Raw genomic sequence first — 26,124 nt, 5'->3', positions numbered from 1 at the left:
GCCACAATGATTTCCTTTGCCTTCTCCAGGGATGAGAGAAGTTACTGCTCACAGACTGACTGTGGCCTTACTGTTAAGAAGTCCAGCATCCAATTGCAGAGGGAGGTGTTGAGACCCAGTGAGGACAGTTTCCCCACTAGTTTGTGGGGTATGATGGTGTTGAACTAACTGAAGTCTATAAACAGCAGTCTGGCATATGAGACCCCATTTTCCAGGAGGGACAGGATAGAGTGGATGGCAGAGGCTATTGCATCGTTAGTGAATTGATTTGAGCGATAAGTGAACTGGGAAAGGTCAGGATGGTGTGATATTCAAAATGCAGAGATGGACCACAGAAAGCAACAGAACAGTGACAATAAGAAGCAAAATTGATGAAATTTTCCTGTAGGGTAGGTAACATGATTAACATAGTCATCGATGTACAAGAGATGAAGGAGAGAGACTGGGGATCAAAGAAGAAATTGTGTACTGAAAACACTTCACTGTCAAAACATTCATTTCCAGATTTTTTCATTATCACTTCTGGAAAGTACCTGTCTTCAATATTACGCATATGCTCACCTGCATTCTGCAAAACTCTATGCCATTCCTCCAGTTTCTATCTCTATTGGATACATTCCAATAATGGCCCATTCAATAACTGCTTGTCCTTTTTTTCCTTCAATCCCTTGTCCAAGTCAGAATTCTGTTTACTTGATCACATCATTCTTGCATCTATTAAAAGGAGTATCACTGCACTAGTGTTCGGATCTGGGAATTATAGAGAATTGGTGCATCCTAAAGCCAATCATACATTTGTTTCAATGTAAGCACTTGCACAAGCATTCAACTTCAATTAATTTACATCTCTCAAGAGAAATGTTTCCACAATCTTTGTGCGGTACAAGAGTTTACATATAAAATGCTCCTAAACATAAATTTACTGCTCTGATTAAAATTCCAGTGAGCACAGCAAATTTGACAATGAGTTTTTCTATCATGACTGCAGCCTTGGTATTCATGGATTGCCTGATATGCTGTGCTGACATCAACAATCAGACATTGCATTCACGAATTTTTATTCAAAATACATGTTTTTTTGGCCAGCCATTTTAACTACTGGGGCAAAATAGTTTTATACAATAGAACGTCATGCCTTTTGAAGGAAAGGGAGTTCAATCTCAAATTCCCTTCCTCTGCATAGTAATTAACAAGTAACTCCATCTGAATTTTTCATTCATTTAACATTTTATTATTTTGTGCTTATATTCCAGTTTTCTGCTGATTTTAAACTGTTATCATTGTTAAAATGAAACTATTTCAGCTTAACAAAGCACAAAAAGCTACAGAAATACAGCCAAGTTACAGATTTTCTCAATGTGTTACTTCTTTAAGATTTACTTATAAAATGAGACTTCATTGCCTAATATTCTGTAATAAGATTATTGTTTTCCCACAAACTTGAAATTATCTGTAAACATTGATTTTGAATTGCAATTAATATTTTAAGCTGGAATTACATTAAAATAGCATGGAAAAATTTATATTGCAATGATATTTTACTGCACAATTTCCTTCCAAACATAAAGCAGTTACTTTTAGCTTACTGCTGACGATCACATCAATCTTTCTTAACGCGTCCCTTAAAATCATCCATGACTTCAAAAATGCCAAAGTACCGTCCAAAAAGAGTTCCAACTTTCATTGGAAGAAGGCTATTTAAAAAAAAAAGCAAAGAAAAAAGTTAACTTTTCTTCTCACAACGTTAAAGCAGTCATGAACTTGAAATAAAAACTATATGCTGGAAATACATCACAGGCCAGAAAACATCTGAGTAGAGAGAAGAGTTGATTTTCAAGCTGAAGACTTCTCAGAGTTTGGAACAGTTCGAGATGACACAAGTTTTAAGCCAAAATGTAGAGGAGAGAAGAAAATGGAAAATCTGTGATAGGATGGAGGCAAGGAAGAAAAGAACTGACAAAAATGATATTGCAACTGGCTGTGTTAAAGACCTTAAATAACAGAAGGTACTTTCAGGGGTGGTGCAAGTAGGCAATGAATGAAATCTGGAATTTCAAGAGAGGAATAGTTGAATGTTTACAAATGTCTCCAACATTCAAAATCAATTAAAATCTCCTATAAAATGTTTTAAAAAACTTGTAACAGCAATACTGAACTTTAGAAAACACATTTTGTAAACTTGATTAACTCAAAACAGGACCTGAAATTACTTCTCTCTCTTGTAGCTGTTCCTTTCCATTCTAACAAATTGCAGACTCATATGTCCTAATATAGCAAATTAGAAAAAGTTAACACTCTGTCATTAAGGGTCGGTCCAATGATTGAGCACACTTGAAAATCTTCTGGTTAACAACTTTGAAGTTTAGGACTTCCTAATGGCTATGATTGTCTTGATTTTCTTAGTTTTATTGTCAGTGAAATTGTCTTGATGTGCCAGTTGAAATAAATGTAACTTCATTCACTTTGCAATCAAATACACATTAAAACTCATTTTGAGACACAAACTTACAGGGTAAAACCCCAGTCAGAAATGAAGGGATATTTAGAATGCTATCCTCACATAAACTACTGATCTACTTTAAGTGGATGCTGAACCTCAGGTCAATTTGTATTTTATAGAATGTATATTTATTTGTAGTGTTTGACAAATATACTAAATTCAATGCAAGTTTTACTTATTTTCTTTCTAAATGGAAATTGGGCATTCTTGGTGAGCTTGTATGCGTTGTTCATGGTTGTTAAGCGTCATTTGCTCAAGATCTTAAATGTTAAACTGGCTTCTGCAAAAGAATAAGTTTAATGACAGCAAAATTCTTTCTTTGATTCTGCTTTAAATCTTGTAATTAATCTGATAGCATTAATTTTGTAATTTGCTGACTTTGCATGTCAGGCATATTAAACAAATGTTTTTTCATCTGTGCCAACAAGGTTTAACAATTACGGGGCAACATTATATGGTGCTATAGTTTGCATTATAGTAATAAGCCAATTAACTAACTTTCTCCAACTGCACAGATGCATTTAGCTTCACAGCAAATGATGTAATTACATAGTTTAACTATTTAATTATGCACAAACTCCATATACAGGGATTACATCAGCTACTCAAAATTTTGGAATTTGTTACACATTGACTGAGTGCTGTATTCATATACTACTATGCAACAGATATTACTTGAAATCTTTATCCAAAATGAAAAGAATTCAGTACATAAAAATATTCACATTCAAGAGTTAAGACTATTTGCATTAAAAAAGTGCTGAGATAAAATTATATTTACTTTTTAATAGCAAGCATGAAAACCAGGCTCCGTGGCATCACAAGGTATACTTGTTCCCGTAAAATAGCATCTGTAATCCTCTTGGCAACATAGTTTTCATTCAAAACAGGAATAAAATTTGGCCACCTTTACAGAAAGAGGGATGTAAATTTAAATTAGAATTCAAAGGCACTACTTAATTGTTCAAAATTAACTGTAATAAAAAATTGTCAAGTAACCAATCAAAATAATTCATCATAAATTCTTCAAGCATGTATTAAAATGCATTTTTGTCTAAGATCTACTTGCAGAAAACTAATTATTTTCCTGCCTGTGGTATATATATGTGAGTATAGTAATATATCTGTGATATTAATGGAAGGTGTGCAAAAAGGACTTGAGGATTTGGTTCGAATAAGCAGATGAACAAATGGGCAATATTAAAGTGTCATCACCGCAAAAAATGTAAAGCCTCTCAGAAAGTCATCAACAGACAACATTTCTTATTGGCTGAGATAAGTAATCATTCAAATCTAGGCATAAAGCTAGATGATATCCTAAATTTGACATGATTATTATTCAGAAAAAATTCTCCTTATTGGGATTTCCTGGTTTTCAATTTTTCTGCCTCTTCAGGTATTACATAGTCAAGAAGGACGGGAGGTACAGACTAAGAATGATGTTCTCACCATCATCAGCAGGATTGATACCCAGCTGTGCTTTTCCTGCCCCAAGAACAAGACATTTAATATTTTTATATGTTAACAGTCTAGTCACCTTTCCAGCTCCAAGCTTTGTCACAGAATCATAGAGCACTACAACATAGCAACAGGAGGTTCAGTCCACCTACTCTCTGCCAACCTATTAATCTAGTTCCATCTACCTTCAACCTTGGACAGAGCCCTCCACACCCATCTCCTCCAACTGCAATCGAACCCGGATCCAGCAGCTCCTTCCACACTTGCACCACCCTGAGAGTGAAATTCCCTCTCAGGTTCCCCTTAAATATTCCATCTTTCATCCTGAACCCTATGACCTCATTTAGTCTCATCCAACCTCAGGGCGGAAATTCAGCTTGTATGTGACCTTCAATTATATATACCTCTATCAAATCTCCCCCCCGTTCTCCTATGTGCTAGGGAATGAAGTTCTAACCTATTCAACCTTTCCCTGAGTCCTGAATGCTCAAAATGTGACAATTTCTCTGCGTAAGTAGAGGGAGTATGTACTGTGTATATTTTCTTTAGGATACTTCATAAACAGTAGCCTGATCTAGCATGCTGCTTGAGTATCCCAACAGTGCATGATAAAGACTGTCCTCAGGTTTATTTATTTATTTATTTAGTTTAAAAACACAAATAAAAATGTCATCAAGGACACCTGTAATACCTTGGTTGTCTTGAAAGAGACCATAAACCCATTAAAAAAAAACAAATTTTAACAATTCCTTTTGAGTTTCTTTTTCCCCCCATAGAAAAAAAATTGACATAGTGAATTGTCAAATTTTATCACTGAAATCCAACTCTCATTCTCCTATCTTCCATAGTTTATTCTCATCCTTAATTAAACCAGCAATTGCCAACAATCCAATCATTTTTTTAAAAAAAAAATCACTCATTGATACTACTTTATCTTTGCTTTGCATTCCTGCCTTTTCTTCTACCTAACGGAAAACTCTGTTTGCATCTATCAGTTTAAAACTCTAACATGTAAAATTATCCTTTGAATTTTGTGTCTCAGCACTTTTATTTGAGATAATTCAAATTTAGTATGCGTGAAATATTTATTAGAAATTACAAAGTTAATTTTCAATGTTTCAGGACTGTATAATTTGAATAACTCATTCCATAATTTAGATACACTCTACATACTTAGCTTGGCCCCATATTTAATGAATAAACATAGTTACTTAAATAAACCTACTTGGTTTTACATCCATCAAACATGCCAGTGTTTATGAAGAATGGACAAACAATGGTCGTTTTGATTCCATTTTTTCCTGAAGCAAGCAATTCTAGTGCAATAGATTCAGCAAAACCAATTGCTGCAAACTTGCTTGAACAATAATCTGCAAGAGAAGAAAGGAACAGTTTACTAACACTACTGAATACTTTCCAATGTTTAATAACTTTGAAGTCAATATTACGATTCTAGTAACTTCATATTGAGGAGATGTATTTAGGAATTCTTCAAAGTTTATTTTATACCTTCAAGATAAAAAAAAGTACAAGAGTTTACAACAGCAGGGGTGATTGATAAGTTCGTGACCTAAGGTAGAAGGAGATGAATTATTAACTTCAAACTTTCTTCATAATCACTCAAAGAGTTGACCTGCACGTGCATGTAACGAGAGCTGAATAGCTCATCTCCTTCTACCCTAGGCCACGAACTTACCAATCACCCATCTGTGGACACTTTCAGGAGGTCCAAGATCCATATGCTCCACGACCGCTGGACTAAGTGTGTAAATGTAGGAGGGGACTATGTTGAAAAATAAATGTGCTAGGTTTTCTAAAATTGACTCCTTCTACCTTAGGCCACAAACCTATCAATCACGCCTCGTAAAACTTTGAGAAACCTCCATCATTACATCCTGGTGAGTAAATTGACTGGTTGCATCACTTGGAAACATCAATATCCTTGAATGAAAAAGCCACAAAAAGTGGTGGATACTACCCAGTCCATCTCAGGTAAAGTCCTCCTCACCATTGAGCACATTTATAAGGAACACTGTCACAGGAAAGAAGCACCATCCTTGCTTGCTCTCTTCTCGCTGCTGCCATCAGGAAGGCACTGGAGGAGCCTCAGGTCCCACACCATCAGGTTGAGGCACAGTTATTACTACCCAACCATCAGGCTCTTGCACCGGAGAGGATAACTTCACTCGTCCCATCACTCCACTGTACCCACAACCTATGGACTCACCTGCAAGGACTCTTCATTTCATGTTCTTGATATTTATTTTTTATTTCCTTTTTGTATTTGCGCAATTTATTGGCTTTTGCACACTGGTTGTTTGTCCATCTTTGTTGTGCTTTTTATTGATTCTATTTATTTCTTTGTATTTACTGCAAATGCCCACAAGAAAATAAATCTCAAGGTAGTATATGATGACATACATGTAATTTGACAATAAATTTACTTTGAACATATATACATGTTGCAATAGGTATTTTGCAGCATATATTTTTAATAAGAGTTTATATATACACTCAACTGCACATTTTGTATCCAGGTGGTGTACCTCATGAACAGCCATTTTTTAATGATGTTATGGATCATTTTGTGTTGAAATTTCTAGGAAATTAAATCATTAGCAAAAAGATCAAACATGCAGGTGAAGAATTGTAAACTGAAATCTGGGATGAATGCTGCATTGTCTCTCTTGTGGGGGCTTTTCTATCGCTTGCTTAGTGGGTCATAGTTGCTGATGTGGGGAAGGGGGACGGGGCAGGTTGATGCTTGTGTGTGGGAAGGGGGCTTTGGGGTTCTAATGTTCTAAAGTCATTCATTCTTTGAGGAACTCTTCTGTTTTCACAGATGTCTGCAAGGAGCACGTAGTATATTGTGTACAATCTCTGATATTACATTGAACTATTGTCCAATAGCCGAAAGGATCTTCACCTCAATGCTCTGCTGCATTTGTGTGATAAGCTTATGCAATACTTGGATTTGTTACAGCATACAAACATACAAAGTCAGATTTAGCCACTAAAAGCTGTGGCATTGCGAGTAAGTATTCTTTAATGATTGCTTACGAGCAGGATGAAATGCAAGTGCCGTCTCTCCTTTAATTTGGAGTACAAATACAATCTGGTTTGAAAATAAAAAGGTATTCCCTGCTTAAATATCATGCTTCCTTTTCCACTAAAATCAGCAAGAGCAGATGGAGATGGATGGAGGTGCCCATGATATTCTGTTCTGAGACTACTTCTATTCACCATCTACATCAACATTCAGAACTACCGGTCAGCGGGACAGTGGGATTGACATTTAAGGGAAAAAATGTCCTCATGTAAGGGTGCTCACCAGCAAGACTGTCATTTACTTGTCAAACCTAGCTAGGAAGCTGTGATGAACTGCACTATTAAAACACTGCAGCTCGTGTAGAGAAGATACTTCCAAAAATGCAGATAAGAAATTCCATTATTTTCAACAAGCACAAGGAAAGAACATCAGTCCCATGTCAGTAGGTTTTATGACTTAGAGGGTTTTTTTTTTTCCAGGGGGACTTGTATATGATGTTTTCATGCACATACTATTTCTGCTTTTTGGTGGCATTCTCACAACTATGGAATATGCTACTAAAGTCTTGGCATGTTGCTGCAGTGGATTCTATAGACGATTCAGACTCCACTAAATGTCCACCAGAAATTGAAGGACTTGATATTTAAACCAGTGATGGTGTGTCAACTGCTTTGTAGATTTAGGTACCGAGACCAGTTTAGTTTCTGAAAAAATAATGACAATGGTAATATCACTATATATAGTTGAGATTCTCTTCTATTGGAGGAGCTCACCAGCTTCTGCATGGTGTAAGGGTACTTCCAACCCAAACCTGTATGTTACTTACACCGTGCTGCATGCAGGCACAAACTGCCTTATTCCTGAGGAACTGCGTATGGAAATGTAGCTCGTAGTAGTGGGAAGCACGCCATAGGATGCAGTGCTGAGAAGTTACTCTCTGCAATCCTAGGTTGAGTTAATTGGTGTTCAAGATTCTTTTATATTATCAAAGAAAGTATAAATTATATGACCATAAGATTTGCTTGCTCACAGGCAGCCACAAAGCATGGAACACAAAAGAATCCAGTTAAAGAAAAAGAAAGAATAAAAATTAAAGCAAAAGACAAACATTCGATACACAAGAAAAAAAAATCATGCAAACAATTGCAGCGAACAAAGAACCCCAGTTACTTATTTTGGTGCCAGGCATAATTTCAGCTACTGCAAATTAAACCCACTCCTCTTACAATGGTTTTAGAACTGAGAAAAAAGATCCAGATATAATATTTATAAATTAATTATTTTTATAGTTGGGTTTGGTAACTTTGCCCATCTGGAAACAAATTCCCTTTGTCTCAGGCTTCAATTGTCTAGAACACAGATCATTTCAACCCAATTCCTGTGATAGTGTAAAACAAAAGCCATTTGTTGGCATTGGAGCTGCTCTCACTTAAAGTTGTACTTACATTAGTAGAGTTAGGAGGACTATGTAGGTCCACCTTAGCATACATTACTTGAGGAAAGCATGCAAAAAGGAAGCTTGAAGCGGTGCTATTTTTGAACTCTGAGGGGATTACCCACCGTTGAAGCAAAGTACATATATTATTTATGGGTTTCAATCATACTTTTAATATCTCAAGTACTTAAAAGGCTTGCAATTATATATCTAGAATAGTCCAGCCTTTAAATGGCAATTAAATGGGTTTAAATTTGTTGTCCAGCTTCATAATAAAGTAATACTCCAAAGTCTATGTCGATGTTAATGTTACTCAACATTCTAATGATGCAAATCTGACATCAATTTCTGGAGTGTGCTCGGGCAGTTCAACATGCTTATATTAGAGAAACCCTGCTGCTACATAGACTGTCCCACTGCAGTATCCATTAATGGATAAAGTATTAATACAGATTCTTTGACATAACCTTGCTGTACTTGCTAACTGGTTATGCAATAAACCAGATTGGAGTCACTGCAATAAAGTGATTGTTTTTACATATAGAATAGTGTTCATGATTATAAAAAAAAGAGCAGCATCGCACTTCCATTTAGGAAAAGCAGCAGGAATTTCACTTTGGGAAATGTATGAACAGACCACAGCATAGAAACCAACAACAAACTTACTCTGCCTCAGAGTTCACATATTTCTCTAAACATAATGATAAAGGAACATCATCAGTAACTGAAGTGATTCTTACCTGCCAATCCATTTACTGGAAAGTAGCCTGCTGAACTGGCAATGCTAACCAGATGGCCATGGTTACTGGCAATCATTGCAGGCAGGAATGCTTTGTAGGTCTAAAAATATATAACCTCAGAATTACAAAAGGAACTATAACTGACTGATAAATTTATAAAATTTATTAAGAGGATAATGAGAAGATTAGCACATTTGAAAATTGTGTGGACAATCACTTATCTGAATATTGACATTAATTACCATTAAATGAGGGAAATTGAAGTGTAAACTGTCAAATACAGAATGGGTTAGTGCATTATAGGAATCCAGTAATTAAAATATACAGACCAAGTGGAAATATAAATCTACATTATTTGCATTTGAGAGATGCAGATATTGAACATATTAAACATCTCATTCTTCAGACCCAACTCTATCATTGTTATTCTTTTTGTCTAAGCTTTTAACAAATACTATTTGTTATGTACATTTATTTATCCAAAGGTACACTTGCAGCTAAAACAGGCAACAAAACCAACATTAATTCCTAAGCAACACACATCAAAGTTGCTGGTGAACGCAGCAGGCCAGGCAGCATCTGTAGGAAGAGGTGCAGTCGACGTTTCAGGCCGAGACCCTTCGTCAGGACTAACTGAAGGAAGAGTGAGTAAGGGATTTGAAAGTTGGAGGGGGAGGGGGAGATCCAAAATGACAGGAGAAGACAGGAGGGGGAGGGATAGAGCCAAGAGCTGGACAGGTGATTGGCAAAAGGGGATACGAGAGGATCATGGGACAGGAGGTCCGGGAAGAAAGACGGGGGGGGGGGGGGACCCAGAGGATGGGCAAGAGGTATATTCAGAGGGACAGAGGGACAAAAAGGAGAGTGTGAGAAAGAATGTGTGCATAAAAATGAGTAACAGATCGGATACAAGGGCCCTAGCTATGCTTGCTTTTTGTTGGGTTTGTGGAACAATCTATGTTCCGTGCCTATTCTGGTATCTGTCCCCCACTTTTCCTTCGCTACATCGATGACTGCATTGGCGCTGCTTCCTGCACGCATGCAGAACTCGTTGACTTTATTAACTTTGCCTCCAACTTCCACCCTGCCCTCAAGTTTACCTGGTCCATTTCCGACACCTCCCTCCCCTTTCTAGATCTTTCTGCCTCTGTCTCTGGAGACAGCTTATCCACTGATGTCTACTATAAGCCTACTGACTCTCACAGCTATCTGGACTATTCCTCTTCTCACCCTGTCTCTTGCAAAAACGCCATCCCCTTCTCGCAATTCCTCCGTCTCCGCTGCATCTGCTCTCAGGATGAGGCTTTTCATTCTAGGACGAGGGAGATGTCTTCCTTTTTTAAAGAAAGGGGCTTCCCTTCCTCCACTATCAACTCTGCTCTTAAACACATCTCCCCCATTTCACGTACATCTGCTCTCACTCCATCCTCTCGCCACCCCACTAGGAATAGGGTTCCCCTGGTCCTCACCTACCACCCCACCAGCCTCCGGGTCCAACATATTATTCTCCGTAACTTCCGCCACCTCCAACGGGATCCCGCCACTAAGCACATCTTTCCCTCCCCTGCTCTCTCTGCATTCCGCAGGGATCGCTCCCTACACAACTCCCTTGTCCATTCGTCCCCCCCATCCCTCCCCACTCATCTCCCTCCTGGCACTTATCCGTGTAAGCGGAACAAGTGCTACACATGCCCTTACACTTCCTCCCTTACCACCATTCAGGGCCCCAAACAGTCCTTCCAGGTGAGGCAACACTTCACCTGTGAGTCGACTGGGGTGATATACTGCGTCCGGTGCTCCCGATGTAGCCTTTTATATATTGGCGAGACCCGACGCAGACTGGGAGACCGCTTTGCTGAACATCTATGCTCTGTCCGCCAGATAAAGCAGGATCTCCCAGTGGCCACACATTTTAATTCCACATCCCATTCCCATTCTGACATGTCCATCCACGGCCTCCTCTACTGTAAAGATGAAGCCACACTCAGGTTGGAGGAACAACACCTTATATTCCATCTGGGTAGCCTCCAACCTGATGGCATGAACATCGACTTCTCTAACTTCCGCTAAGGCCCCACCTCCCCCTCGTATCCCATCTGTTACTCATTTTTATGCACACATTCTTTCTCTCACTCTCCTTTTTCTCCCTCTGTCCCCCTGAATATACCTCTTGCCCATCCTCTGGGTCCCCCCCCCCACCCCCCCCCCCACCCCCCCCCATCTTTCTTCCCGGACCTCCTGTCCCATGATCCTCTCGTATCCCTTTTGCCTATCACCTGTCCAGCTCTTGGCTCTATCACTCCCCCTCCTGTCTTCTCCTATCATTTTGGATCTCCCCGTCCCCCTCCAATTTTCAAATCCCTAACTCACTCTTCCTTCAGTTAGTCCTGACGAAGGGTCTCGGCCTGAAACGTCGACTGCACCTCTTCCTACAGATGCTGCCTGGCCTGCTGCGTTCACCAGCAACTTTGATGTGTGTTCCTCACTCCTACATTTGTTTAGAAGTCAGAGAACACCACAGTACAGAAACAGGTCTGTTGGCCCATCTAGTCTATGCTGAACCATTAATCTGCCTAATCCCATCGACCTGCACGTGAAGCATTCCCATCTCATCCATGCACCTATCTAAATTTCTCTTAAATGTTGAAATCAATCCCGCATTCACCACTTACACTGGCAGTTCACTCCATACTCTCATCACTCTCCGCGTAAAGAACTTTGTCTTCATATTCCCCTTAAACATTTCTCGTTTCATTCCTAACCCATGATAACTAGCTGAGCCTCACCCAATCTCAGTGGAAAAAGTTTCTTGCATTTACCCGATCTATGCCCTTAAAACTTTGCATATCTCTATCGAATCTCCCATCAATCTTCTACATTCAAAGGAATAAAGCTCTAACCAGATTAACCTTTCCCTCTAACTCAGGTCCTAAAGTCCTGGCAACATCCTAGTAAATTTTCTCTGCACTCTTATTTAAATCTTCCTGTAGGCAGCTGACCAAAATTGTGCACAATTCTCCAAATTAGGCTCCATGAACATCTTATATAATTTCAACATAACATTCCAACTCCTGTACTCAATACTTAGATTTATGAAGGCCAATGTACCAAAAGCTCTCTTTATGACCCTATCTAAATGAGACTCCATTTTCAAGGAATTATGGATCAATATTTTCAGATCTCTCCGTTCTACCAAACTCCTCAGTGCCCCACCACTCATCATGTAAGATCTATGCCAGTTGGGCTCCCCAAGTGCAACACATCACACTTGTCTTCATTGAAACTACAGCCGCCATTTTTCAGCCCATTTTTCCAGCCGGTCTAGACTTCATTGCAAGCTTCAAAAGTCTTCCTCACTGTCCACTACACCCCCAATCTTGGTGTCATCAGCAAATTTGCTGATCCAGTTCACCACATTATCATCTAGATTGTTAATATAAATGAGAAAGAACAATGGACCTAGCACCAATCCCTGCAGTACACCAGTACTCAAAGGACTCCAGTCAGAGAGGCAACCTTTTTTTTAAAAATGTCTCTATCTCTCTTTATTTAAACATCCCTCAACAAAAATAACCAAGTCACTAAGAGAATATCTTTAAAATAACAATGCTAGACCATTGAATATTCCCAAGAAAGAAACAGGAAAAATAATATTTAGAGAAGTTATACTAAATAATTCCACGAATGAAACCAGTATTAATTTCAGTACCAGGCCCTTAAAATTTCAGAATATTAATACATTATAACAAGTTAACAAATTAACACAATATATCTTTCATTCATGCATGAATCACAAAAGCTTGAAGGCAAATGGGATGTTGGCCTTCATTCCCAGAGGGATTGAATTTAAGAGCAGTGAGGTTATGCTGCAACGGTACAGGGTACTGGTGAAGCCCCACCTACAGTACTGCATGCAGTTCGGGTCTCCTTACTTGAGGAAGGATATACTGGCTTTGGAGGTGGTGTAAAGGAGGTTCACCAGGTTGATTCCAGAGATGAGGAGTTTAGACTATGAGGAGAGATTGATTCCCCTGGGACTGTACTCACCGGAATTCAGAAGAATGAGACATCTTATAGAAACGTATAAAATTATGAAAGGGATAGACAGGATAGAGGCAGGAAAGTTGTTTCCACTGGTAGGTGAGACTAGAACTAGGGTACATAGCCTCAAGATTCAGGGGAGAAGATTTAGAATGGAGATAGGGAGGAACTGCTTTTCCCCACAGATTGGTAAATAGAACATAGAACAGAGGAATCCTTCACTATAGGAAGGATGTGGAAGCATTGGAAAGGGTACAGAGGAGATTTACCAGGATGCTGCCTGGTTTAGAGAATATGCATTATGATCAGACATTAAGGGAGATAGGGTTTTCCTCTTTGGAGAAAAGGAGGATGAGAGGAGACATGATAGAGGTGTACAAGATAATAAGAGGAATAGATAGAGTGGATAGCCAGCGCCTCTTCCCCAGGGCACCACTGCTCAATACAGGAGGACATGGCTTTAAGGTAAGGGGTGGGGAGTTCAAGGGGGATATTAGAGGAAGGTTTTTTACTCAGAGAGTGGTTGGTGTGTGGAATGTACTGCCTGAGTCAGTGGTGGAGGCAGATACACTAGTGAAGTTTAAGAGACTACTAGACAGGTATATGGAGGAATTTAAGGTGGGAGTTATATGGGAGGCAGGGTTTGAGGGTCGGCACCACATTGTGGGCCGAAGGGCCTGTAATGTGCTGTACTATTCTATGTTCTATGATCTTATTGAATGGCGGAGCGGGCTCGACGGGCCAGAGGGGCTACCCCGCTCCTGTTTTTTATGTTCTTATGACAATTATTTTCAATTAAGCACTCCAAGCAAATTAATCTTGGATGTGAATGAGGAAGTCTACAGTTTTTAATAGTTTTATTTATAATATCATATTTGAGGTAAAGCCATATTTGAACTGTTACATATTTATATTTCAGTAATATGAGTAATATTATAAATATATTGATTAAACACTGTTGTTTACATAATGCATTGCAGGTTATCTGTAAAACCTGGTAAATGACATATGCCAGTATGCTATCACATGATAACTGCATGCTTCACTAAAAGTAAAAATGAAGTACACATTTATCTTCTGGCTCCTTGTTTCACTTTCAATTAATTTATGCTTTGGAGTTACAAAACATCACAGTGGCAACAAGGAGATTTTAAGTGAACCCAAGACGACTGCCTACCTGTTGAAGCACAGAGAGAGGTCAGAGTTTTAAAAAAAAGTAGTGAGATGGTCAAATTTTTAAAAAAAGTGAGCAGTGGTTGAGTTAAAAAAACAGCACAGCATGAGCTTCTTCAGGAATGGACAGAACTGTTGATTAAAAAAAAAGTGGAAGAATTCATGGGTTCCTAAACATGAGTATCAGGTCATAATAATCATAAATAAAAGAAAGTGGAAATGGCTGACAACATTCGAAAAATAGATGCACTTAATTACATAATGGATAACTGGCTCATTTATACTGAGCTAATTGAATATTTTGAAGAAAATGAAATAGGCAATGAGAAATGAGTGCCAGTTTTGCTGAGTGCATTGGGTTTAAAGGCATACAGTTTGCTTAGAAATTTAACTGGTCCAACCAAACCAGCCAAAGTGAGCTTTGCTGATATCATGAAAGCCATGCAGAAACATTTAGAACCGAAACCATTATTGATTGCAAAATGCTTTGGGTTTCAAAAGCAGAATCATTAGAGGTTTTTAAGAGACATTAGGATAGGCACATGGATGTAATGAAGATGGAGGTATAGGGACATAAGGCATAAAATATAGGAGCAGAATTAGACCATTTGGCCCATCGAGTCTGCCCTGCTATTTCATCATAGCTGATTCATTTTTTCCTCTCAGCTCCAATCTCCTGCCTCTCCCTGTATCCTTTCATGCCCTGAGCAATCAAGAATATATTAACCTCTGCCTTAAATATATAGTACATAAAGACTTGGACTCCATGGCTTTCTGTGACAATGAATTCCACAGGCACACCATTCCCTGGCTAAGGAAATTCCTCCTCATTTCAGTTCTAAAAAGACACCCCGCTATTCTGAGGCAGACTCTTCCATTATAGGATACATCCTTCCCACATCCACTCTATCAAGGCCTTCCATAATTCGATAGGTTTCAATTAGGACACACTGCAGTCTTCTGAATACAGGCCCAGAGTCATTAAACGCGCTTCATATGACAAGCTGTTCAATCCAGGAATAATTTTCGTGAACCTCCTTTGAATCCTACCAGTGTCAGCATTTTGTTTCTAAGTTAAGGGACACAAACTTGCTCACAATACTCCATGTGAGGCCTCACCAGTGCTTTATAAAGTTTCAACATTATATCCTTGCTTTTATATTCTAGTCCTCTTAAAGTGAATGCTAACATCGCATTTGCCTTCCTCACCACAGACTCAATCTGCAAATTAACCTTTAGTGAATCCTGTATAAGGACTCCCAAGTATCTTTGTGCCTCAGGTTTCTGAATTTCTCTCCATTTAGAAAACAGTCACTCCTTTCATTTCTTTTACCAAAGTGCATGACCACACACTTGACACTATATTCCATCTGGTACTTCTTTGTCCTTTCTGCTAACCCAAGGCTTCTCTACTTCCTTAAAACTACCTGGCCCTCCACCTATCTTTGTATCGTCTGCAAACTTTGCAACAAAGCCATCAATTCCATCATCCAAATCATTGACATTTAATGTAAAAAGCTGTCCCAACACAGACTCCTGTGGATCTTCACTAGTCATCAGCAGCCAATCAAAAATGGTTCCCTTTATTCCCATTCTTTGCCTCCTGCCAATCAGCCACTGCTTCAGCTATGCTAGGATCTTTCCTGTAATACTGTAGGCTGTTAACTTATTAAGTAGTCTCATGTGTGGTATCTTGTCAAAGGCCTTCTGAAAATCCAATTACATAACATCAACCGATTCTCCTTTGTCTATCCTGCTTATTATTTCTTCAAAGAGCTCCAACAGATATGGCAGGCAAGATTTTCCATGAAGAAACCATGCTGACTTCTGGTCTATTTTATCATGTGCCCTCAAGTACCCCGAAACCACATCCTTAATAACAATCGACTCCAAGATCTTCCCAACTACGGAGGTCAGGCTAACTGGACTATAATTTCCTTTCTTCTGCCTCTCTCCCTTTTTGAAGAGTGGAATGACATTTGACATTTTAAGTTTTCCGGAAGCAAGTGATTCCTGAAAGATAATTAATAATAGATTATCCATAATCTCTTCAGCCACCTCTTTCAGAACACTGGGGTGCACACCATCTGGTCCAGGTGACTTATCTACCTTCAGACTTTTCAGTTTCTCAAGTACTTCTCCTGAAAGAAGTACTTGGCAACTTTACACACTTCTGTCCCTTGATGCTTTGGAACTTCCATCATACTGCTCATGTCTTCCAAAGTGAAGACTGATACAAGATACTTATTCAGTTTATCTGTTATTTCCTTATCTCCCATTGTGGTGTAGGTAGCAGGGTTTAGTGTCTGGGTGTTTTTCATTTGCTTTTTAGTTGGTCTGGCACAACAGTGTGAGCCAAATGACCTGCTCCTGTGCTGTACTATGAATCAAAAGGAAGGAGAGTCCATTTCAATGTATATAGCTGAATTGAAGAGATTAACTGTGCATTGCCAGTTCAATGATGAGCTTAATGATGCACTGAGAGAGCTTCTAATACGTTAATCAGGCTGTTACTTGCAAAATGTAGCTTGTTTTTAAGCTGGAAAAGAGCTCAAAGATCTTCAGGAAAGTTGCAAGTATTCAGCTTTTGTATAAAGAACCAGAATATCTCTGTGTGCATTAGGGTTATTACATGAACTTCAAGTGGGAAACAAAAAGCTGCCTGTAAAAGTAGATGTAAAGACCAAAACCAAGCTGGATGAATGGAAGGCCAAGAAGAAAGGAGTCAATGGAGATACGAAAACAGAGGATTTGTCAGATGATATTTTGGATGAGGAAACAAGAGGAGAGATCAGATTGTAAAGGTAGCAATAGAAAGATTAATTAAGAGAATACTTAAGTGAACTTAAATGCATCTTCCCAGGATCAAGATGTACATCCTAGAAAGAAAAAGAAAGACAAAGGCATGAAAGAGAGAAGGAACATGAGAAAGAAAGAAAAACGAGAGCATGAGCAGGATCGGAACCGTAATAGGAATTGTGAGAGAAGGAACAAAGTACACCTAGAGAGAAAAACCAAGAAAAGGAGAAGGGCTGTCAGGACCACTTCATGCGGTCTCAGAGCCAACTCCTACAACCACCTTGAGAAGGGCCTAAAACCAGAGATTGGTTTCACAGCCACAAATATCACCTGCCAGGCAGAGTGACACCCTTGTCAAGAAAGATGTTATCCCACAAGAAAGCCGTCACAGTGATTAAAACTTTAGGCCTGAATGGGACAATTTAAAATTGACTATGCTGTGGATGTCTATATAGTAGTTGTATTATATACTGTATATAGATTGAGATGCATTCTATATTGAGTTGGAGTTTATAGCCAAGAAGGGAGAAGTGTTGTGCACTTATTATTTCAGTATTATTTGAGCAATACTGTAACCATATTGTTTGATTAGGAATTCTTCGTTGTTTACATAATGCATTGACTTAAAAAATAATATGATTGTATGAAATATGTTTTTTGATTAGTGTATAATTCTTAATGGAAGAGGTTACCCATTTAAATTTGGAAGATTTAAGGGAAATTAGAGACAGAACATTTTAAAGAATGTAAAAGTTTTTGGAATCTTGAAACTGGTCTACAGAAAGATTAGCAATGGTTCAGCATGGTACTATGATTTTTAAAGACAGCTGATAGCAATGTAATTTGCATGATAGCAATTTAACTCAGAATGCTTATACAGTGTAATTAGAACCTTAGTTAACCAGGTACAGAGATCTATCCCATAGGTATACTGTAAATGCAGGATTTTCCCCTCTAGTCCACAGGCATGAAAAGGTTTAATGCAAGAGGCTCCTTTGGGTTACCCATAATGAAATGTGGAGGTCATATCCTTCCTCATTAATATTAAATAAATAAAAGTTATCCTAGAATTGAGCTAGCCAAAAGGTTAAAATTAAAATTAAATTAATTTTAATTTAACCTTTTGACTAACTCATTATTCTTGGACAACTTTTACTGTAGGTCAGTCAACGTTCGTATTTCCATTAAATATTGCTTACCCAAAAGTGTGCAAGTGTATTCACTGCCATGGTTTTTTCCAATAAGTCATCTGGTGAATCAAGGAATTTCCTTCCAGTAACAATGCCTGCATTGTTTATCAGAATACTAACATCTCCAACTTCCCGCTTCACCTGTGGAAAATAAATAAATATTAGCAAAAGTACTAACTTGGAGGTTTGAAGATTTCAATGTTCGCACAAAAGTGCAAGTTGTTCTGTGCTTTGAAAATTAACTTGGTAGGCTTAACTCATTTGTGATTTCTGAAGTGGTTAATACATGAAATATATTTTTCAGCTAATCATTATCTACCTTATTTGAAATCAGTAAGCTAAAATATGAAAACCAAAACAAACTAACATTTTTTCTCCAGATCATTATGTTATGTGCAAGATACTAAACGAATCATTAGAAAAAGCAACAGATACACATTTGAAATCTGTAAAATGAGATCATTGATTACTTAAGACTTTGAGACAGAGGAGCAGAATTAGGCCTTTCAGCCCATTGAGTCTGCTCTGCCATTCAATCATGGCTGATTTACTTTCCCTTTCAACCCCATTCTCCTACCTTCTTTCTGTAACCTTGGACACCCTGATCCATCAAGAACTTACCAACTTTTACTTTAAATGTATTCAATGACTCGGCCTCCACAGCCATCCGTGGCAATGAATTCCACTGATCCACCACCCTTTGGCTAAAAGAATTCCTCACCTCTGTTCTAAATGGACACCCCTCTATACTGAGGCTCTGCCCTATGGTCCTAGATTCACCAGTATAGGAAACATCCTCTTCAAACTCACTATCTAAACCTTTAAATATTTGATAGGTTTCAATGAGATCCCCCGTCATTCTTCTAAACTCCTGTGAGTACGGGCCCAAAGCCATCAAACACTCCTCATATATTAACCCTTTCATTCCTGAAATCATTCTCGTGACCATCCTCTGGACTACTTTCCGATGGCAGCAGATCTTTTGTCTGATAGTTCAGCAGTTTTTGTGATGCTATTACAGCTACGGAGTGTAGGAGTTTGGAGTTCAATCCCGGTGTCCTCTGTAAGGAGCCTCTCTGTACATCCTCCCTGTGGAATCCCCTGAAGCTTTTCTCAGAGTCCTCCAGTTTCCTCCCACAGTCCAAGACGTACAAAGTAGGCTAAATGATTCTTGTAAATTGTCCCGTGATAAGATTACAGTTAAATCGGATTAGTCGAGGGTAGCAGGGCCGTGATGCTCGAAGGGCCAGAAGGACCTATTCTGCATCTCTAAATAAAATAAAAATCTCTTCTTGGATTTTAGTGGGATTGTATTACAGACCACCCAATAGTCAACCAGACTTGGAAGAGCAAATCTGCAGAGAGATAGCAGGCAACTGCAGGAAACATAAAGTTGTGGTGGTAGGGGATTTTAATTTTCCATACATTGATTGGGACTCCCATACTGCTAGGGGTCTAGATGGTTTAGAGTTTGTAAAACGTGTTCAGGAAAGTTTTCTAAATCAATATATAGAGGGACCAACTAGAGGGGATGCAATATTGGATCTCCTGTTAGGTAACGAATTAGGGCAAGTGACGGAAGTCTGTGTAGGGGAGCACTTTGGTTCCAGTGATCATAACACCATTAGTTTCAATTTGATCATGGACAAGGATAGATCTGGTCCTAGGGTTGAGGTTCTGAACTAGAAGGCGGCCAAATTTGAAGAAATGAGAAAGGATCTAAAAAGCGTGGATTGGAACAGGTTGTTCTCTGGCAAAGATCTGATTGGTAGGTGGGAAGCCTTCAAACGGGAAATTTTGAGAGTGCAGAGTTTGCATGTTCCTGTCAGGATTAAAGGCAAATTGAATAGGAATAAGGAACCTTGGTTCTCAAGGGATATTGCAACTCTGATAAAGAAGAAGAGGGAGTTGTATGAAATGTATAGGAAACAGGGGGTAAATCAGATGCTTGAGGAGTATAAGAAGTGCAAGAAAATACTTAAGAAAGAAATCAGGAGGGCTAAAAGAAGACATGAGGTTGCCTTGGCAGTCAAAGTGAAGGATAATCCAAAGAGCTTTTACAAGTATATTAAGAGCAAAAGGATCGTAAGGGATAAAATTGGTCCTCTTGAAGATCAGAGTGGTCGGCTTTGTGCGGAACCAAAGGAAATGGGGGAGATCTTAAATAGGTTTTTTGCGTCTGTATTTACTAAGGAAGCTGGCATGAAATCTATGGAATTGAGGGAATCAAGTAGTGAGACCATGGAAACTGTACAGATTAAAAAGGAAGAGGTGCTTGCTGTCTTGAGGAAAATTAAAGTGGATAAATCCCTGGGACCTGACAGAGTGTTCCCTCGGACCTTGAAGGAGACTAGTGTTGAAATTGCGGGGGCCCTGGCAGAAATATTTAAAATGTCGCTGTCTACGGGTGAAGTGCCGGAGGATTGGAGAGTGGCTCAATGTTGTCCATTGTTTAAAAAAGGATCGAAAAGTAATCCGGGAAATTATAGGCCGGTGAGTTTAACGTCAGTAGTAGCTAAGTTATTGGAGGGAGTACTAAGAGACAGAATCTACAAGCATTTGGATAGACAGGGGCTTATTAGGGAGAGTCAACATGGCTTTGTGCGTGGTAGGTCATGTTTGACCAATCTGTTGGGAGTTTTTCGAGGAGGTTACCAGGAAAGTGGATGAAGGGAAGGCAGTGGATATTGTCTACATGGACTTCAGTAAGGCCTTTGACAAGGTCCCGCATGGGAGGTTAGTTAGGAAAATTCAGTCGCTAGGTATACATGGAGAGGTGGTAAATTGGATGGTAAAGAGGTGGACATTGGCTCGATGGAAGAAGCCAGAGAGTGGTGGTAGAGAATTGCTTCTCTGAGTGGAGGCCTGTGACTAGTGGTGTGCCACAGGGATCAGTGCTGGGTCCATTGTTATTTGTCATCTATATCAATGATCTGGATGATAATGTGGTAAATTGGAACAGCAAGTTTGCTGATGATACAAAGATTGGAGGTGTAGTAGACAGTGAGGAAGGTTTTCAGAGCCTGCAGAGGGACTTGGACCAGCTGGAAAAATGGGCTGAAAAATGGCAGATGGAGTTTAATACTGACAAGTGTGAGGTATTGCACGTTGGAAGGACAAACCAAGGTAGAACATACAGGGTTAATGGTAAGGCACTGACGAGTGCAGTGGAACAGAGGGATCTGGGAATACAGATACAAAATTCCCTAAAAGTGTCGTCACAGGTAGATAGGCTCGTAAAGAGAGCTTTTGGTACATTGGCCCTTATTAATCAAAGTATTGAGTATAGAGCTGGAATGTTATGATGAGGTTGTATAAGGCATTGGTGAGGCCGAATCTGGAGTATTGTGTTCAGTTTTGGTCACCAAATTACAGGAAGAATATAAATAAGGTTGAAAGAGTGCAGAGAAGGTTTACAAGGATGTTGCCGGGACTTGAGAAACTCAGTTACAGAGAAAGGTTGAATAGGTTAGGACTTTATTCCCTGGAGTGTAGAAGAATGAGGGGAGATTTGATAGAGGTATATAAAATTATGATGGGTATAGATAGAGTGAATGCAAGCAGGCTTTTTCCACTGAGGCAAGGGGAGAAAAAAACCAGAGGACATGGGTTAAGGGTGAGGGGGGAAAAGTTTAAAGGGAACATTAGTGGGGGGCTTCTTCACACAGAGAGTGGTGGGAGTATGGAATGAGCTGCCAGATGAGGTGGTAAATGCGAGTTCTTTTGTAACATTTAAGAATAAATTGGACAGATACATGGATAGGAGGTGTATGGAGGGATATGGTCCGTGTGCAGGTCAGTGGGAGTAGGCAGAAAATGGTTCGGCACAGCCAAGAAGGGCCAAAAGGCCTGTTTCTGTGCTGTAGTTTCTATGGTTTCATAGTTTCTATGGTTTCTAGATAAGGAGCACAAAACTGCTCACAATAATCCAAGTGCAGTCTGAGCAATGCCTTATAAACCCTCACCATTACATCTTGCTCTTATATTCTAGTTCTCTCAAAATGAACACTTGCACTTGCCTTTCTTACCACTGACTCAATCTGCAAGTTAACTCGTAAGGAATCCTGCACAAGGGTTCCAAAGGCCCTTTGCACCTCAGATTTTTGAATTTTCTCCCCATATAGAAAATAATCTATGCCTTTATTCTTTCTATCAACATGTATGGCAATACATTTCTTCACATACTCTCCCAATCTGTCTTAGTGTTGAGGCAGCAGGGAGCCTGCAGAAGGACTAAGTGCCCCAGCACCTGTTGTCCACAAAACCATTAATTTCATCACCCATACAGTATGATTGTCATACAATTTGAAAAGAAGTGGTCCCAATACCGACCCCTGCGGAACAGCACTAGTCCCCGGCAGCCAACAAGCAAAAACTCACTTTATTCTCACTCTTTGCCACATGCCAGTCAGCCAATTGTCATCCATGCCAGTATTTTTCCTGTCATTTAACTTGTTAAGCAGCCTCAAATATGGCACTTGGTCAAAGGCCTTGCGAAAATCCAAGTAAACAACCCACTATCATTTGTCTACCTTGCCTGCTATTTCCCCAAAGAATTCCAAACAGACGTGCCAGGTAAAATTCTCCCTTAGCCATGGTGACTTTAACCTATTTTATCATGTGCCTCCAATTACCCTGAAACCTCAATCTTAATAATAAAATCATTCTAACCACTGAGGTCTGGCTAACTGGCTGTAGCTTACTTTTTTTCTGCTTCCCTCCCTTCTTAAAGAATGGAGTGACATTTGTAATGTTTTACTGATTCTTGAAAGATCATCCCTAATGCCTCCACAATCTCTTCAGCTATCTTTTTCAGAATCCTAGGGTGTAGTCCATCTGGTCCAGGTAACTTATCAAACTTCAGACCTTTCAGCTTCCCAAGCACCTTCTCCTTAGTAATAGCAACGGCACTCACTTCTGCTCCCTGACTTTCTCAAATTTCTAGCATAATGTTAGTCTTCCTCAGTGAAAACTGTCACAAAATGCTTACTAATTTGTCCACTATTTCTTTGTTCCCCATAACTACCTCTTCAGCATCATTTGCCAGCAGTCTGATATCCACTTTCATCCCTCTTTTACTTCTTATGCACCTGAAGAAATATTTGGTATCTTTTTTATGTTATTGTCTAACTTAATTTCATGTTTCAATCTTTTCTCTGCTTTTTGCTTTTAAGTTGCCTTCTGTTGATTTTTAAAAGCTTCCCAACTCCAACTTTCCATTAATCTTTTCTACATTATATGCCCTCTTTTTTCCTTTTATGCCATCTTTGACAATTTGTCAGCCACGGTTGCCTCATCCTCCCTGTAGAATATTTCTTCAACTTTGGGGTGTATCCATCCTGTACCTTCTGAATCGACCCCAGAAACTCCAGCCATTGCTGTTCTGCCATCATTCCCGTGAGTATCTCAGACATGACTCAGTGATGCCCACAATGTAATACCTGCAAATCTCTAACTGCGCTACAAGATCATCTATCTTATTCCACATACTGCATGCATTCAAATACAAAACCTTTAGTCCTATATTCATAACCCTTTTCACTTTTGCCTCATCCCACTGACTGCAATTTTGCCTCATCACCTTCTTATCCTTCCTCAGTCTCACTGCACATGTACACAAAATGCCCATCTTCAGCCCTATCACTCCAGTTCCCATCCCCCCAACAAATTATTTTAAATCCTTTCCAAATCCGAACAGCTCTAGCAAACCTGCCTGCAAGAAGATTGGTTCCTTTAGGTTCAGGTGTAACCCATCCTTTTTGTACAGGTCATACCTTCCCCAGAAGAGACCCCAGTGATCCAGAAATATGGAGGTCTTGCTCTTCAGCCTCTTCCCTAACTTCCGAAACTCACTGCGCAGGAGCTGTTCCCCATCTCTAGTCCTGCCATTGGTACCGATGTGCACCATTACCTCTGGCTGCTCACCCTCTCGAGAATATCTTGCAGCCACTCTGAGACATCCTTTACTCTAGCACCTGAGAAGCAACACCCTGGTGTCTTTTCTGTGGCCACAGAATCTGTTGTCTGTTTCCTTAACTATTGAATCTCCTATCATTATCAATGACATTTATGAGACTGGAATAATACCAGAAGAGATGAAAAAAAAAATCAGTATTTATCACTCTTCCTAAGAAACCTGGAGCAATAGAATGTGAATTACATAGGACCATAAGTTTAATAAGTCATATCACCAAGATACTTCTAAGAATTTTTATGACATGAACTAAAAGTAAGATACAAGCTGAAATAGGTAACGAACAATGTGGTTTTGTGAAAGACAAAGGTACAAGAAACACAATATTGATGTTAAGGATACTATCAGAAGGAGCTATTCAAGTGCAAAAAGATTTGTTTGTTTTATCGACAACACAAAAGCATTTGATAAAGTGAAGCACAATAAGTTATTTGAAATATTACAGAAAACTCTAGATCTAGTTTCGGAAGACCTCCACCTAATCAGAAATCTGTACTGGGAACAAACTGCCGCTGTAAGGATAGATGGAGAAGTGAGTCAGTTTACGAAAATCAAGAGAGGCGTTAGACAAGGGTGTGTTTTCTCCCGATTTATTTAATGTGTACAGTGAAACAATATTATAAAATATAAGAGACACCTTGGGAATCAAAGTTGGCAGTGAAAACATCAATAATTTCAGATATGCAGATGAGACTGTGTTAATTGCAAGTATGGAGGAAGAACTACAAAACTTAATTGATATAATTGTTGAAAGTGCAAAAATGGTTCTATCTATCAAATGCAAAAAGACAGAATGTATGGTGATATCCAAAAAGAAGGAGAATCCTATCTGCAGGCTGAGAACAAATGGGGAAGACATAAAACAAGTACAGAACTTTTGCTACTTAGGAAGCTGGATGACATCAGATGGCAGGTGCGACATGGACATCAAAAGAAGAATAGGGATGGCAAAAGACACCTTTACGAGAATGAAGAATATACTGACCAATACTAAATTGAGCATGACAATCCGCCTCAGAGTACTGAAATGTTACATTTATCCAGTTATGTTATATGGCTCAGAATGTTGGACAATATCTATTAACATGAGGAAACGAATTGAAGCAGCAGAGATGAGGTTTTTGAGGAGGATGCAAACAATATTATGGACGAAACGAATATCTAATGAGGATGTCATGAACACAGCAAGCACAAAAAGAGAAATAATGTATGAGATCATAAAAAGGCAACGTAACTTCATTGGACATGTGATTAGTAAAGAGTTGCTAGACTGCATGGTAATTATGGGAAAGATTGAAGGGAAGAAAGCAAGAGGAAGGCGAAGACAAATGATGATGGAGACAGCAGCTAAAGAACTGGAAATGAATACCAATGAATTGATCCACTTGACCCGAAACGAGAGTGTGTGGGCCATGGCAGTCAAAGCTCAACCTGGGCATGGCACCTGATGATGATGATGATCATTATCACAGCACCTGACTTTACACTTCCATGCACCAGCCCCAGCAGTACCCAAAGGGGTAAACTTGATGCTGAGGAGAATGGCCTAAGAACTCTGCACTAACTGCTTACTTCATTTACCTCTCCTGGTGGTCACCCATCTATTACTTGAAGCCTACACTCTGCATGTGACCACCTCAGTATAATTCTCATCTATGAAGTTTTCAGTTTCTCGGATGGTCCTGAGTACATCCAGCTCCAGTTCCTTGGCATTGTCAGTCATGAGCTGAAGTTTGTGCACTTCCTGCAGATATCATCATCAGGG

At 39.3% G+C, this 26,124-nt stretch overlaps 1 protein-coding gene across 1 annotated transcript in view; it reads right to left on the bottom strand.

Moving 5' to 3' along the window:
* Positions 1 to 1,035: 1,035 nt before the first annotated feature.
* sdr16c5b (short chain dehydrogenase/reductase family 16C, member 5b) overlaps positions 1,036 to 26,124 on the bottom strand; it is a 34,028-nt gene continuing 8,939 nt past the window's right edge. Inside the window, exons 2-6 of the mRNA XM_072254731.1 lie at positions 18,395 to 18,526; positions 9,183 to 9,282; positions 5,184 to 5,328; positions 3,282 to 3,407; positions 1,036 to 1,694 (exon numbers count right to left, since the gene is read on the bottom strand). Of these exons, the coding sequence (XP_072110832.1) occupies positions 1,601 to 1,694; positions 3,282 to 3,407; positions 5,184 to 5,328; positions 9,183 to 9,282; positions 18,395 to 18,526 (597 nt within the window). The 3' untranslated portion in view covers positions 1,036 to 1,600. The remainder of the gene's footprint in view (positions 1,695 to 3,281; positions 3,408 to 5,183; positions 5,329 to 9,182; positions 9,283 to 18,394; positions 18,527 to 26,124) is intronic.

Source organism: Mobula birostris, chromosome 1 (assembly GCF_030028105.1).
Source record: "Mobula birostris isolate sMobBir1 chromosome 1, sMobBir1.hap1, whole genome shotgun sequence".
NCBI lineage: Eukaryota > Metazoa > Chordata > Chondrichthyes > Myliobatiformes > Myliobatidae > Mobula > Mobula birostris.
This window is presented reverse-complemented; position numbering and strand designations above follow the sequence as displayed.